Source organism: Onychomys torridus, chromosome 6 (assembly GCF_903995425.1).
Source record: "Onychomys torridus chromosome 6, mOncTor1.1, whole genome shotgun sequence".
NCBI lineage: Eukaryota > Metazoa > Chordata > Mammalia > Rodentia > Cricetidae > Onychomys > Onychomys torridus.
In genome coordinates this window covers 108,424,654-108,437,304 of record NC_050448.1, presented here as the reverse complement: position 1 = coordinate 108,437,304, position 12,651 = coordinate 108,424,654, and the positions used below count along the sequence as shown (strand labels likewise).

The following is a 12,651-nucleotide window of genomic DNA, read 5'->3' as shown; positions in this document are numbered from 1 at the left end:
TCGATTCAAAGTAACTTACTGGATTCTGCTAGGATCACTTCTTGGGATGCAGGAGTTTAAACTTTGTATCATAAAATCAGTATTGTTTGCTGAGATAATTCAGTATTTTTTTTTTCAGGCTTGCTGATACTTTCAACATGTTTACATTTCATGCTGTCAATCCTTGTTAACCACAGGTCAAATTTAGCTTCAAGCATTATGACTCCATAGCAACGGACAATTCTTTGAATCTCCACAGAGATTATATACTTCTTCTGTAACTAAGATTTCAGTAAGCATTTCACTTCCCCACTTCGCTTATTTCATAAAAATTTCTTGCCCTGGTAAGAAAAAAGCTAATTTTAATCATGGGCTAATTGCCTCTGAACCATCATCCTATATTACATAATATAATGAACTCTAAAAGCTGCATTTTTTTTTTTTTTTTACTTTTAATTAGGTGCAGTTGGCTATTTATCTGTGAAGAGCATTTTTAAAAATCTGTATTGTAATAGAGTACAGTGGGGTTTGTAAGTGAATAGTACTGCTTTGTCAGAAATCTAAAACATAACCTAAGTTCTCCATTCAATATATTGAAAATTCTCTGATGGAGAGAATTTGAGCAGGTATAAACAGATTTTAGTATTTGAGAGAAATATGTAAATATTCGTACTTAACTATGTCAAACTTTATTTTGTATAATACAGTCTGCTAATATGTATGTTGACTTAAGAGTTTTCCATTTATCTTCCACCTTTTTATGACTCCTTGGTTTTAAACCTCAGTACCAAATTTTCAATGTTCGTGGAAAAACACTTTTCAGTTCAACATAGTCCACACATTTTCTGGGGAGAAATTTGGAAATAAGAAGCATCAGGTGAATTTCCCCCCTTAAAATGTTTGCTCTTTAATAAAGTGTCAGTAGGTAAAGAATTTGTGAATAAATAAATGATAATGAGTAGTAGAGGCTGAGGTGTAACTCAGTGGCAGAGTGCTTACCTCCCACATGTGAGGCCCGGGGTTTGATCTGTAGCACCTCTTAAAACAGTAAAGTAGCTAGCATTTAGGGCTTCTTATGTAACCATCATTGTCCGTTGACAGAGCACACCATATGGAAGGTTCTACTATGACATTCCTCATTTCATAACAGAAAACTAAGATGAAGGAAAGCTTCCTAGCTCCTAAGAATCAGAACCAGTATTTAAGTCCAGGAAATATGTCCAAAAGTCTGGACTTTTACCCATCACTGACATGTGTAGACACCTTAGTAGTTGAGGTTAGGAGTTTTTCTGCCTGAATATTAGTATTTATGTCTTTGTTTCCTTGTTCACGTGTTTGCATAGACTCTAGTTACACCCATCCTTAGTCAGCTCTTGTAGGTGAAAGTGTTTCTTCATTTTTATTTACACTTAGCCTTTAAAGTAGACTGAGTTGGAAGAGGAAATGGTGTCAGTAAGTGAGGCCAATGAATCAGACTGAGGACTTCTTTAGTTATTCTCGTATGGATTGCTGGCAGTCATTTGTGTATTCAGTCATCTTTATTCATCTCATAAACTAAAACTTGAGCATTATTAATCACTGACGCTGTCATGTGATACACTAACAAGAATGCTGGACAAGAAACTAAGGAGTGATGGGAGTATGTTTCCATTCATGTGGTCAGGGAAGGCTTGAGATGATATGTGCTAGAGAACTCAGTGGTGTGAGGAAGGGAAGATGAACAGCTAAACACAAAAATTCTCTGGTAGGAGTGTCAGACCTCTGAAGAACAGGAAGACGTGTAGGGGAAAGTATGTGAATGAAATCAGACAATGAAGGATCCCATGTGATCCCCACTGTTTATTCTAAGTGCACTGAGGGGCTCCCGGGTCACATTGTGCAGGAAACCTGTTTTTAAAGACGATTGTTGGAGAATAGACTTTTGGGGGAATAAGACGCATTACATCCTGTAAGAGCTGGTGATGACCTCGGTTAAGGTGGCAGTAGGAGATGCTGAGGAACTAGATTTGGTTCTTTTTCAAGGGAGATAGCAAGAGAGGAGAGACACAGGTGTTTAACTGTGGCTTCCGTCTTTGCGGTAGCTGAATAGTGTTGCTGTTTGATCAACAACTGGGCGGGTAAAGAAAAGGAACAAACTTAGAAAAAGATCCAATTGAAATGTCAAGGAGCCTGGAGCTGAGGCAAGATGTGCCTGACGTAAATGTAGGTAGGAGTCACATAGAACTTAAAGCTACTGGCACTGAGATCACAGAATGGTGCTGTTGAAATGTGACTTCTGAAGCATTTAACTACTTATGCTTTATCAATCAAAAATTGGGAGTCAAATGCTGGGGTAAGAACCTGAATGATAAGAGAAGCTGCATAGAAGCCATCAGTGATCTCCTACTTCCTGAGCTCCTTCCTCCCAAAGGGCGAGAGCCTCTCTAAGCCCCGCCTTACTACTTCCTCTGTCCTCCAAAACCTCTGCTTAATTTTGGTCAGCTAGTGGCTAGCTCTGCCCTCTGATTCAAAACGAACTTTATTGTCAGAATGCAATCAAAATATCACACAACAGACTTCTGTACTGATAATGGGTCATGAAATCAGTCAACAGCTATACTTTAAAAGGAAAGGGAGAAAACAGTGTAAAATCAGATTTATTCAGTGTAACAGAGTAGTCATGACATTAGTTCAGGTTTTGCAGTTGGTTTTTCTGGTACTAGAGATTATGTATACCAGGCCAGTGCTCTCCCACTGAGCTATCTCTTAGCCTTCTGATTTTGAAACAGGGCCTCCCTAAGTTTCCCAATCTAGCTTTGGATTCACCTTGTAGTCCAAGATGGCTTCAAGCTGGTGATCCTCCTGTGTAGTTAGAATTTGAGCCATGAACCCTTGAGCCATCTAAGACTATCCAGCAAATGGAATCAGGAAGCAACTGACAAGGAACTGTATCTAGTGTTAAAAATTGTCAAACAACTTTGGGATGGAGATTTTTTATATTAAGAATTAGGAGGTTGGCATCCTTGCTGGAAATATTTTAATAATTTTCAGTTTGGTAAGATTGTCCCTACAATAAAAAAATGCTTTTATTTATACTATACTCTTACAGTATTAATGTTTTCTAAAATTTTGGGGTTTTGAGACAGATTCTTATATAACACAAGCTGAACACAAACTGGCTATATATTTTAGGATGACTTTGAACTGATTCTCCTGCCTCCACTTTATAAGTATTTATTCTAAAAAAAAAAAAAATCTGAATATTTACAAGTTAGATAAATTCAGATTCAATTAATACTTCAGTTTTTTTGAGATGGGTTCTCTCTGTAGTCCTGGCTGTCCTGGGACTGACTGTATAGACCGGGCTGGCCTTGAACTCACAGAGATCCTCCTGCCTCTGCCTCCTGAGTACTGAGATTAAAGGCGTGTGCACAATGCCTAGCTAATTTTTTTTTATGAAAAAAACAAAACAGAGCACTGTCTGATATCTTGCTGAGTAACATAATTTTTGGTCTGTTATATAGAGCATAATTTATTGTGTAAGGGTGAATTGCCAAAGAGCCTGACTTGAATTTTTGATTTTTGAACACAAAACATCCAAATTGATTTTTAAAATTCTGGCTGATAGAGAAGTATGTTTATTTTTAACCTTTTCTTTATATTCTCTCTCTTCCTCCTCCTCCTCCTCCTCCTCCTCCTCCTCCTCCTCCTCCCCCTCCCTCCCCTCTTCCTTAGACATCTGCACACAGAACATAAATGAGGTGGAATATTAAACAATTTAAAACTATTTTTTTTTAAGGCAGGTTTTCTCTATAGAATCCTGGCTTTCCTGAACCTCAGTATATAGATCAGGCTGGCCTTGAGTTCACAGGGATCTGCTTTCTCTGCCTTAAAGGCATGTGTCACTGAGCCTAGCAGCTTGTGAAATATTTTGTCATATTTAGAATTAAAATGTCTAAATTTCTAAGTATTATACCCATGATTTAACACAACCATTTTTAACTATATCCTTGAAGATTTCTATGTAATGAGACTGAAACGTCAATATTTTCTTTTAACCTATTTATTCTTCCTGCAGATTCCCAGTGGTGCTGACATAAGAGATGGATGCGTACTCCATAGGTTGTGCTCAGCTCCCGCACCTTATGTTTTTGCCTGCTGTTTTATCATTTCCTTTCAGTGACTGCGGTATGGCATATGCCAGGATTGAGAAAGAGCAGTGACAGGTCCGTGCTTGATAAAAATCTAATAAGGGGCAATGCAAGCTGTGCTCTAGAAACCTCGAGGACCCTGAAATTGACTCTTTCGTGTCTGTCGTAAAGTTCATGATGTAACTAGGGAGCTGTCAAAGCAGAAAAAGCAGAGGAGAAGGAATTTCTTTTTGCCTATGTTATTTATAAACTTTAAGCCAAAACTATGTTCTACTCCTAAAAACACAGTGCAAACCAAAACACCCCCCAAATTTATACAGGTTTATTAAATGTTTGATTTTTAACTATTATACTAGTGAGTAATGAGAAATTGCCCAAGAGAGTAATTTTTTTTAACTCCACAATTATTAACCAACATTTTGATCTCCAAGGGGAGAGGGGAAAAAAAACCTCCACTAATAGCTATATTTAAAAAACACTTAAAAAAATCAATTGTACTTTGCTTTTTCTCTTGGACAACTCATTAATTTTTCTGATTTCATCATGAGAAAGTATTTCTATTTTATTTTGTTGAAATTTAACATTAGTAAGTACTCACAGTGAATCAAGTTTATAGCCCCCCCCCCCCCCCCCCCGTTCCCCTACCTCCCCCACCTCCCACACACACACGTGTGCACATGCACACATTTTTTTTTCCTCTACATCTTCTGGTAACATACTTCTAAATGCTTTTAAAGAGTGCCATCTAGTGTCAGTTTTTGAATTGTGGTTTATGGATTAGAATGTGGTTAACTCAAATGCAAAAAGTCATAATTGACAAAAGCCTTAAATAATTTGACCTCAAGATACGCATCTTTAAAGCAACCAGTGTGTACACTCACACATGTATTCCTTCAGCAAATACTTTTACATACAAATATTTAGCAGGCTGTATTTGAAGTATAATAGTTAACAAAATATTCTTATAGTCTAATAGACAAATAACATTGAATAAATAGTGTATTATATGGTGCAAAGTGCTGTGTGGGAAATGAAAACATAGAAGGCAAAGTAAAAGGAGTGTGTAGATTGGGGTCTATAATATAAAAAGGAGCCAAAGAACATCTTAGCATCTAAGATGCCACCTATTATTAAATACCTGGAGCAGAATTCTGTGTTCTGGAAACACCAAGTATGAAGATTTTGAAGTTGGAGTATAGATAGAGTTTGGGAGAACCTTAATCCACTTTTGGGGAAGCAGTACACAATGAAAACAAGTGAAATGAACTTGAGACAAAATGATTACGTCAAGGTCCGTGTAGGGCACTGTAGAAGGTCTGACTTGTTTCGGTAGGACGGGAGGATACGATAGGACTTAAGCTGAGTGGCAGGACTTCAGTTTTATCAGAGTGAGTTGAAGGTGGGCATGGGGGGAGGTGGAGGCAGTTGACATAATTTAGAAGTGAGAGTGACTGAGAAGCAGTGGAAATGCTGTGAAATAGTTCTGTGTTTACACTGCAGACAGCTCCAGCAAAGACTGGCTGGGGGGGGGGGGCTGTGAAAGAGCACCAACAGTGCTTCCAATACAAAGCACCGGTCACTCACCGTGAAACCATCATCGTGCAGAGTGGGGGGAAGCTTTCTTAAAGCCATTCATCCTTGAAGTAAAAGTTCTTAGGTACAAATGCTTCCTGAGTTTTTGAAAAACACTAATCTTTTAGCTTCTAAATTGTTATATATATATTTGAAGGCCTATAACCTTTGATTTTTGTTACAGGTGACCCAATGAAAACAGAAAATGAAAGGCATTAAGAAAAGTCCTACAGAAGAGTTCCTGTACCTGGAGTACTCTCACCAAACAGAGGGGTGCATCTTTCCTCTCCATACGTCTGTAACTCTGTTTTTATTATCCTACTGTGACTGCAAGGTCTTTAATGTTTGCTTGGTCCCTGCCGAAGACAATGCAGACGCTTCCCTCCCACGAGAGGCACTGTCCCAGGATGTGGACTTACAGGTTATTTCAAGGCAGGCGCTCCCGCCGATAGTCCAGAACTGCTGTTTGCCTGCTGTGGTAGAACAACCAGATGTTTTCTGTAGAGCAGGACTTGCTGTTGTCCTCAGACACATAATCCAGAAATCCTACGAAGCTGAGCCCTCAAGAAAGGAGATTTTGGAACTTCTGGGTTTTAAAAAGACTTGTTTGAAAGCCTGTGCTGAAGTAAGTATATGGTCTCCTCTCTTAAAGCTATAAGTAATAACATTCACTCCAACATGATCTCCTGTTGATAACTATTGGATAGTTAAGAGTCTTTTACGTATGTTGTCATGACAGGGCAATAAAAAACAGTAAGAATTTAAGATGTATCTTATGAAGTTTAGATACATTGTTTTGAAATACTGTCCCCCCCCCCCCCTTTGTTATATTGAGGACTTTAAAGAAATGTTCATATATTTGTAAGAGTTCAAGTTGTAGTGCCTTGTAATATCTGAGGGGTTTTAAAGGCTTTTTGAGCGTCTTAGTTACTTTTTGGTTGTTGTGTTAAGGTACCATGCCCAAGGCGACTTATAGAAGAAAGGGTTTATTTGGGGATACAGTTTCAGGGGGCTAGAGTTCATGACCATCAAGGCAGAGAACAGGGAAGCAGGCAGACCTGGTGCTGAAACAGTAGCTGAGAGCTCACATCTTCAGACACAACCTCAAGGCAGAGAACTTACAGGAAACAGTTTGAATCTTTTGAAAACTCAAAAAGGCTCCACAAAGCCACATTTTCTCCAACAAGGTGACACCTCCTAAGCCTTTCCAGATAGTTCCACCTACTGGGGATCAAGTATTCAAAATATATGTGCCTGTGGGCTCATTTTCACTTAAACCACCACATTCTACTACTTAGTCCCTACAAACTTGTGGCCATATCATAAAGCACAATGTATTTAGTCAAACTTCAGGAATCCTTATATTTTTCACAGTAGCAATACTGTTTCAAAGTCCAAAGTCTCTTCTTACACTTTAGGCAATCTTTTCATTGTAACCACGTATAAAATCAAAAAGCAAATTATGTACTTCCAACATTCAGTGACATGGAATTTATATTACCATTGCAAGACAGAGTGAGGAAACACTGGACCATAGCAAGACTGAAACCCTGAAGGGTCAAATCTAGATACTGTAGCCCCATGTCTGAAGTCAGAGGGCTTAGATAGCTCCACCAGCTGATTGCAGCACACTTCTTTCTCTTGGGCTGGTTTCATCCCATCTGCAGCTCTCCTTGACAGATGGCTCATGGCTCTGGTATCTCCAACATCTTGGGCTCTTCAGCACAATCCTGTCTTTACTTTCCCAGCTTTATGCAATGGCCTCTTGAAGCTTCCATACAAGGACTTCTCTGCCATACACCTGGCCTCAGCAGCTCTCCTTAACCATGGAGGAAGATTTTGCAATCCCTTAATTCTTGTCTCCTTCATAACTCTAAAGCCAGACCATATGCTGGCCACTTGCGGTGTAGCGTGGCTCCCTCCTTGAATTACATTTATAGAAGCTTCCTTTGTTGATGCTTTTTTTGGAGCAGAAAAATCCCTCAAGCATTTTCTTTCATAACTGGGTGGACTCTTGTCCTGAGGGCACCCCTCCTTTTATTTCATTTTGCATTGGGACTGTCCTTATCTTATTGAGCACAAACAAGACTTGGCTCCAAAGTTAAATTGTTAAATTTCCTGGTGCTCTTTTCCCTTCCTGCTGTACATTTTGTATTTCTTTTTGTCTCACTTGTTCTTTTTCACTTTAGATCTATGTAAGAGTGATACTAATAACCATGGGACAGAGTCAGTGTTAAGCTTTCTTCAAATCTCCTCAGCCAAGGAAATTAATTCATTACTTTTTCATTTACCCTCAGGCAGATTCTTAGGATACAGGCAAAAAGCAGCCACATTTCTATGCCAAAGTATCACAAGAATGGCCTCTAGCCCATTTGCTAATAACATTGTTTCCCTATGAAACCTCTTGAGCTGGGACCTCCATAGTCTGTACTGTTGTCAGCATTATTGTCTTGCAAGCTCCTACTAGAATGGCCCATTAAGGTTGTCTTAGAGCATTCAACTGCTTTCCTAGTCCAAAGTCTTTCACAGTCTTGGAGAAAAAAAAAACAGCATGGTCAGGCCTGTCACACCTCCAACAAGGCCACAATTCCTAATCCTTCCCAAACAGTTCCACCAAACCATGGACCAAGTGTTCAAGAGCATGAGTGTCTTCTCACCGTGGGAGGTAATGACTTATTAAGTAAGAGGTTGCAGGAGTACAGAGCTGCATCATTTAAGGTGTTCATTTTTGAAGCATTGGAATATGTTTTCTGATCTAGCATAGGAGCCAAGCCCAAGGACTCTTTAGCCCATCACTTAAATTATTTAAACCAGTCTTATAGTTTTGGTTGTGAGCCTAGCCTTTAACAGCTGAGCCATCTCTCCAGCTCTAAATCACTCACTCGTATTTCCCAATAACAGCTTATTTTTCCTTCAGGATATGTGGAGAGGAGAGAATGGCTCACCTCTTGTTTGTTTTATAGGTTAGTCAGTGGACGAGGCTATGTGAACTCACCATCCCCTTGGCTGTCGAGAATTTTCTCCAGAAAACTTCTGACCAGCCCCCAACTATTCCTGAAGAAATACTACAGCTTGAAAGAAAACTCAGCGAGCCTGTCCGAGTACACAATGATGACAAACTTCGCAGGCAGAAGCTGAAGCAACAGAAGACTGCTGGAGTTGAGCCCCCCTCTGGTAAGGGGAAAGCAAAGAGCCAGGCCGGTGCACAGCAACCATCCAAAGAGTTGGCTGGCTCATCCAAGAGTCTAGAACTGAAGGTGGCATTCTCAAAGCTCACAGTGCAGGATCCAGCTGCTGCCAACAGGGAGCCTTCTCACATCAGGAAAGCAAAAGCCTCTGACCTTCCACCTCTAGAGCACGTGTTTGCAGAAGGACTGTACTTCACTTTGGCAGACATCGTACTCTTGCCCTGTGTTCATCATTTTTTGGTAAGGATTTGTCTGGACTCTGTATGTTACTATGAGTTTTAGTTTGTTAAATTGTTTAGGTGTGAATTTGGTTCTGCTTCTTGCTCTATCATAGTTCTGAGCAAATTCTTAACAGTTTCTGCTCTCTGATCTGTACAGTGTAGGTCACAGGACCTTTGTACATTAGGTTCTTGTTGTCTTCCCTCCAGAGGCACAGGTGTTAAAGGCTTGGTCCTCAGCCTGTAACATAGCTGGGAGATTATAGAGCTTTCAAGCGAGACCTTGCAAGGCAGCTGTGGCAATGGCTATTTGCTGTTTAGCTGGATATAGGCATTGTGGCCCCTCTGTCTCTTTCAGCTTCTTTATTTGCATAGATGAATGGGTCTTCTCCACTGCACTTCCTACCACAGTGTTCTGTGTCACCACAGGTCCAAAATGATGTCGTTAAGTGACCATGGACTGTGTGACAAAATGGACCTTTTCCTCATTGAGTTTATGTTGCTAGTCTTTCTCTGCCCCACCAGCCAGCTCCCAAATAAATAACACAGAGACTTCTTATTAATTATGAAAGCTCAGCTGATAGCCTAGGCTTGTTTCTAACTAGCTCTTACAACTTAAATTAACCCATTTATGAAACCATACCTAATATGACTACAAGTTTGATTGTTATAGGTGACTAACTACTAACCTGTATTTCTCTATTATCCTAAACAGTTTGTAATAATAATTTTCAAGGATTAGAAATTTACATTTCATTGTCCAGCTGGAAGTTTACCTGTATCCCTGCCTGCCAGCAGTTGGGACAAATATCTCCCACTTGGGTCCCCCAAGTAAACATGCAGAGGCTTATATTAATTATAATTGCTCCACCATTTGCTCAGACTTATTACTGACTATCTCTTACACTTAAATTAACTCATAATTCTTATTATCTATATTTAGCCATGTGGCTTGGTACCTTTTTTTCAGTTCTGCCTTGACATTCTGCTTCCTTTGTGTTTGGTTGGTAACTCAGCCTTCCTCTTCCCAGAATTCTCCTTGTCTGCTTATCCCGCCTATACTTCCTGCCTGGCTACTGGCTAATCCGCATTTTATTTATCAACCAATCAGCAACACACATTCACAGCATACCGAACAATATTCCACAGCAACATGGTTAAATGAGCTGCATAGGTACAATAACTTAACAAAAATAAAGAATAGAAGTGTATGTACAGTATATTCTAACAAAAGTAATCTTAAATTTGTATCAATATACAAAAATCCATCCCAATGTAGAATATTTGAGACTAATGGTTGTTCAAAAATAAACTCACCCTGGGTTCAATCCTCAGCTCCACAAAAAACCAAAACAAAAAAACAACTCAACAATCCACCCTTTTATCTCATCATTACACTATATTCTCCCCTTTTTCTCTTCAGAAAGACATCCTTGAATATAATCTCCTTTGTTTAGCTTTCTCTCTGACCATACCAATAACAATTTGTAACCAACCCTACTAAATGATGACAAATCTCCATAACCCACTGAAGGACCAAAAACCATCCAGTCCATCTCTTGAGAATTTGCACATTGTGTTCTCTGGACTGCTTACTGTTGTCTGGGTGTGCTGACCTCTTTGGAGGACTCTGAGAAAATTAGGGTAATGGTCAAGTCTTGGCCAGAATAGTCTGTAAAGCTGGACCATCTCAGACAGCAGCCTTGAAGCTGTTCTGGATGCAGAACTCTGAGGAAACTGCAACAGAGGCGCTCTGAGAGGCTGCAGCACTTGGACCACTCTGTTTTCATTGGTGTCTGGTCACCTGGCTCTGAAAACACATAAACTTTCAAAGGTAACATACATATGTGTATTAACACAAGCATGACTGCATTAGAACAACAAGCCAGCCAAAGATATTTTTTTTGTTGTTTTATGTTTGAGCAGGTAAAATATATGTCACATGTCTTATAGTTATTTTAGGTTTATTTCTTTATGTTTGTAACTAGGATTTTCAGGGCATCTCCCCTGATCAAACCTGATCCTCTTTAACCTTGAATGATTCCACAGCCTTTTGTTTTTTGTGGAAAGGAAAGCATAACCTCTTCTCCAAGGCAACTTCCATTTTGAAGTTAAGACATTTTAAAAATATATATGTTGGTTTAATTTAGCAATTTCCATAATTCAATGTCTCTTCAGCAGCTATCATTTGTTCATCAGCAATCAAAAAAATTCAAAGACAACACAATAACATACATGATCCAGACTCCCTGTGTATTTCCCATCTCTACATGGCTTATTCTTTTTTTTTAATGACTTTACTTTTCTTTAAAGACTCTATTATTTTTAAACTGTTCATTTATTTATTTTTATGACTGTCTATACTCTTTTTCTTTTCTTAAGCCTATACATATTGTTAAACACTCTGTAACCTGTTTAGAGGTTTTTTTCCATATGACCCTGCTTCACGGCTTATCTGCAACCTTTTCTGTCTGCATGAGCAGCTTAGCTTGTGGAGTGCTATCAGCATAAGCCCACAGGCCATGACTGAGAGATGTGTTTCTATACTGCAGCCCTCAGGAGAGACTGCAGGAGGAGGAAGCCTCATTTGGCTCCATTTTTGTGTGTTCAGAACCTTTTTTTTTTTTTAAGTTTTCTCGTGCCTTATGTGGAAATATTTGCCCAGATATTGGGTGCCATTTGTTACTACACTTTGTCCTGCCAGCCAGCTCCTAAGTGAATGACACAGAGACTTCTTACTAATTATGAGAGCTTAGCCGATAGCTTAGGCTTGTTTCTAACTAGCTCTTACAACTTAAATGAACCCATTTTTATTAATCTATATGTTGCCATGTGATGTGTGGCTTTCACCTCTTTTCTTGCATGTCTGTTCCCACTATTCCGCTGGTGACTCCACCTTCTTCTTCCCAGTGTCCTTTATGCCCTGAAAATTCTGTTTACCTATGAGCTATTACGCTTTTTATTAAACCAGTCTGAGTGACACATCTTCACAGTGTACAAAAAGACTATTCCACAACAGTTTATTATCTCAGTAATTATAGTGATAAAAAGCCAATTAACATACTTTGTAATATGATCAATGTAAGGAATGAGTAAAATTATAGTTAATTTTTAGTTACTAAAATGTTAGTAATTGACATTGTTATCTTTGCTAGTATAATTATCTTTATAGTATTACAAATTCCAGTATTAAAAAACTAAAAAAAAAGACTAAAAATTAAAAACACTTCTCAGCTGTATTTTATAATTAAATTGTCAATTAAAATACTAACCATTATACTGGGCATTTTCAAATCAGAATTTTTCTCCCTCACTTGAATACTTCTCCCTAAAATTGCTTGCTTTTCAAAGATATGGGAAAAGATATGAAGTTGTCTTTCCTAGTAGAATTTGTTTATGTATGTATGTATGTATGTATGTATCTGTCTCTCTCAATATATATTTATATATATATATATCTCCTCAGTGGGGAAAAAAAGAATCAGGTGAAAATACCAGAATGAACATGATAGGCTAGCTTTTGCAGCCTTCTAGTTAGTTCTTTATTTTTCCTAATTTGAAGCT

General features: G+C 38.7%; 1 protein-coding gene across 6 annotated transcripts in view; it reads left to right on the top strand.

Moving 5' to 3' along the window:
* Gstcd (glutathione S-transferase C-terminal domain containing) overlaps positions 1-12,651 on the top strand; it is a 111,304-nt gene that overhangs the window by 1,607 nt on the left and 97,046 nt on the right. For 3 of the 6 annotated variants that reach the window (XM_036189979.1, XM_036189978.1, XM_036189977.1), the window contains exons 2-5: positions 177-271; positions 4,037-4,184; positions 5,866-6,306; positions 8,645-9,109. In XM_036189979.1, coding sequence (XP_036045872.1) covers positions 5,887-6,306; positions 8,645-9,109 — 885 coding nt within the window. In that variant the 5' untranslated portion in view covers positions 177-271; positions 4,037-4,184; positions 5,866-5,886. The remainder of the gene's footprint in view (positions 1-176; positions 272-4,036; positions 4,185-5,865; positions 6,307-8,644; positions 9,110-12,651) is intronic. The other 3 variants (XM_036189981.1, XM_036189982.1, XM_036189983.1) reach the window with 2 other exon arrangements.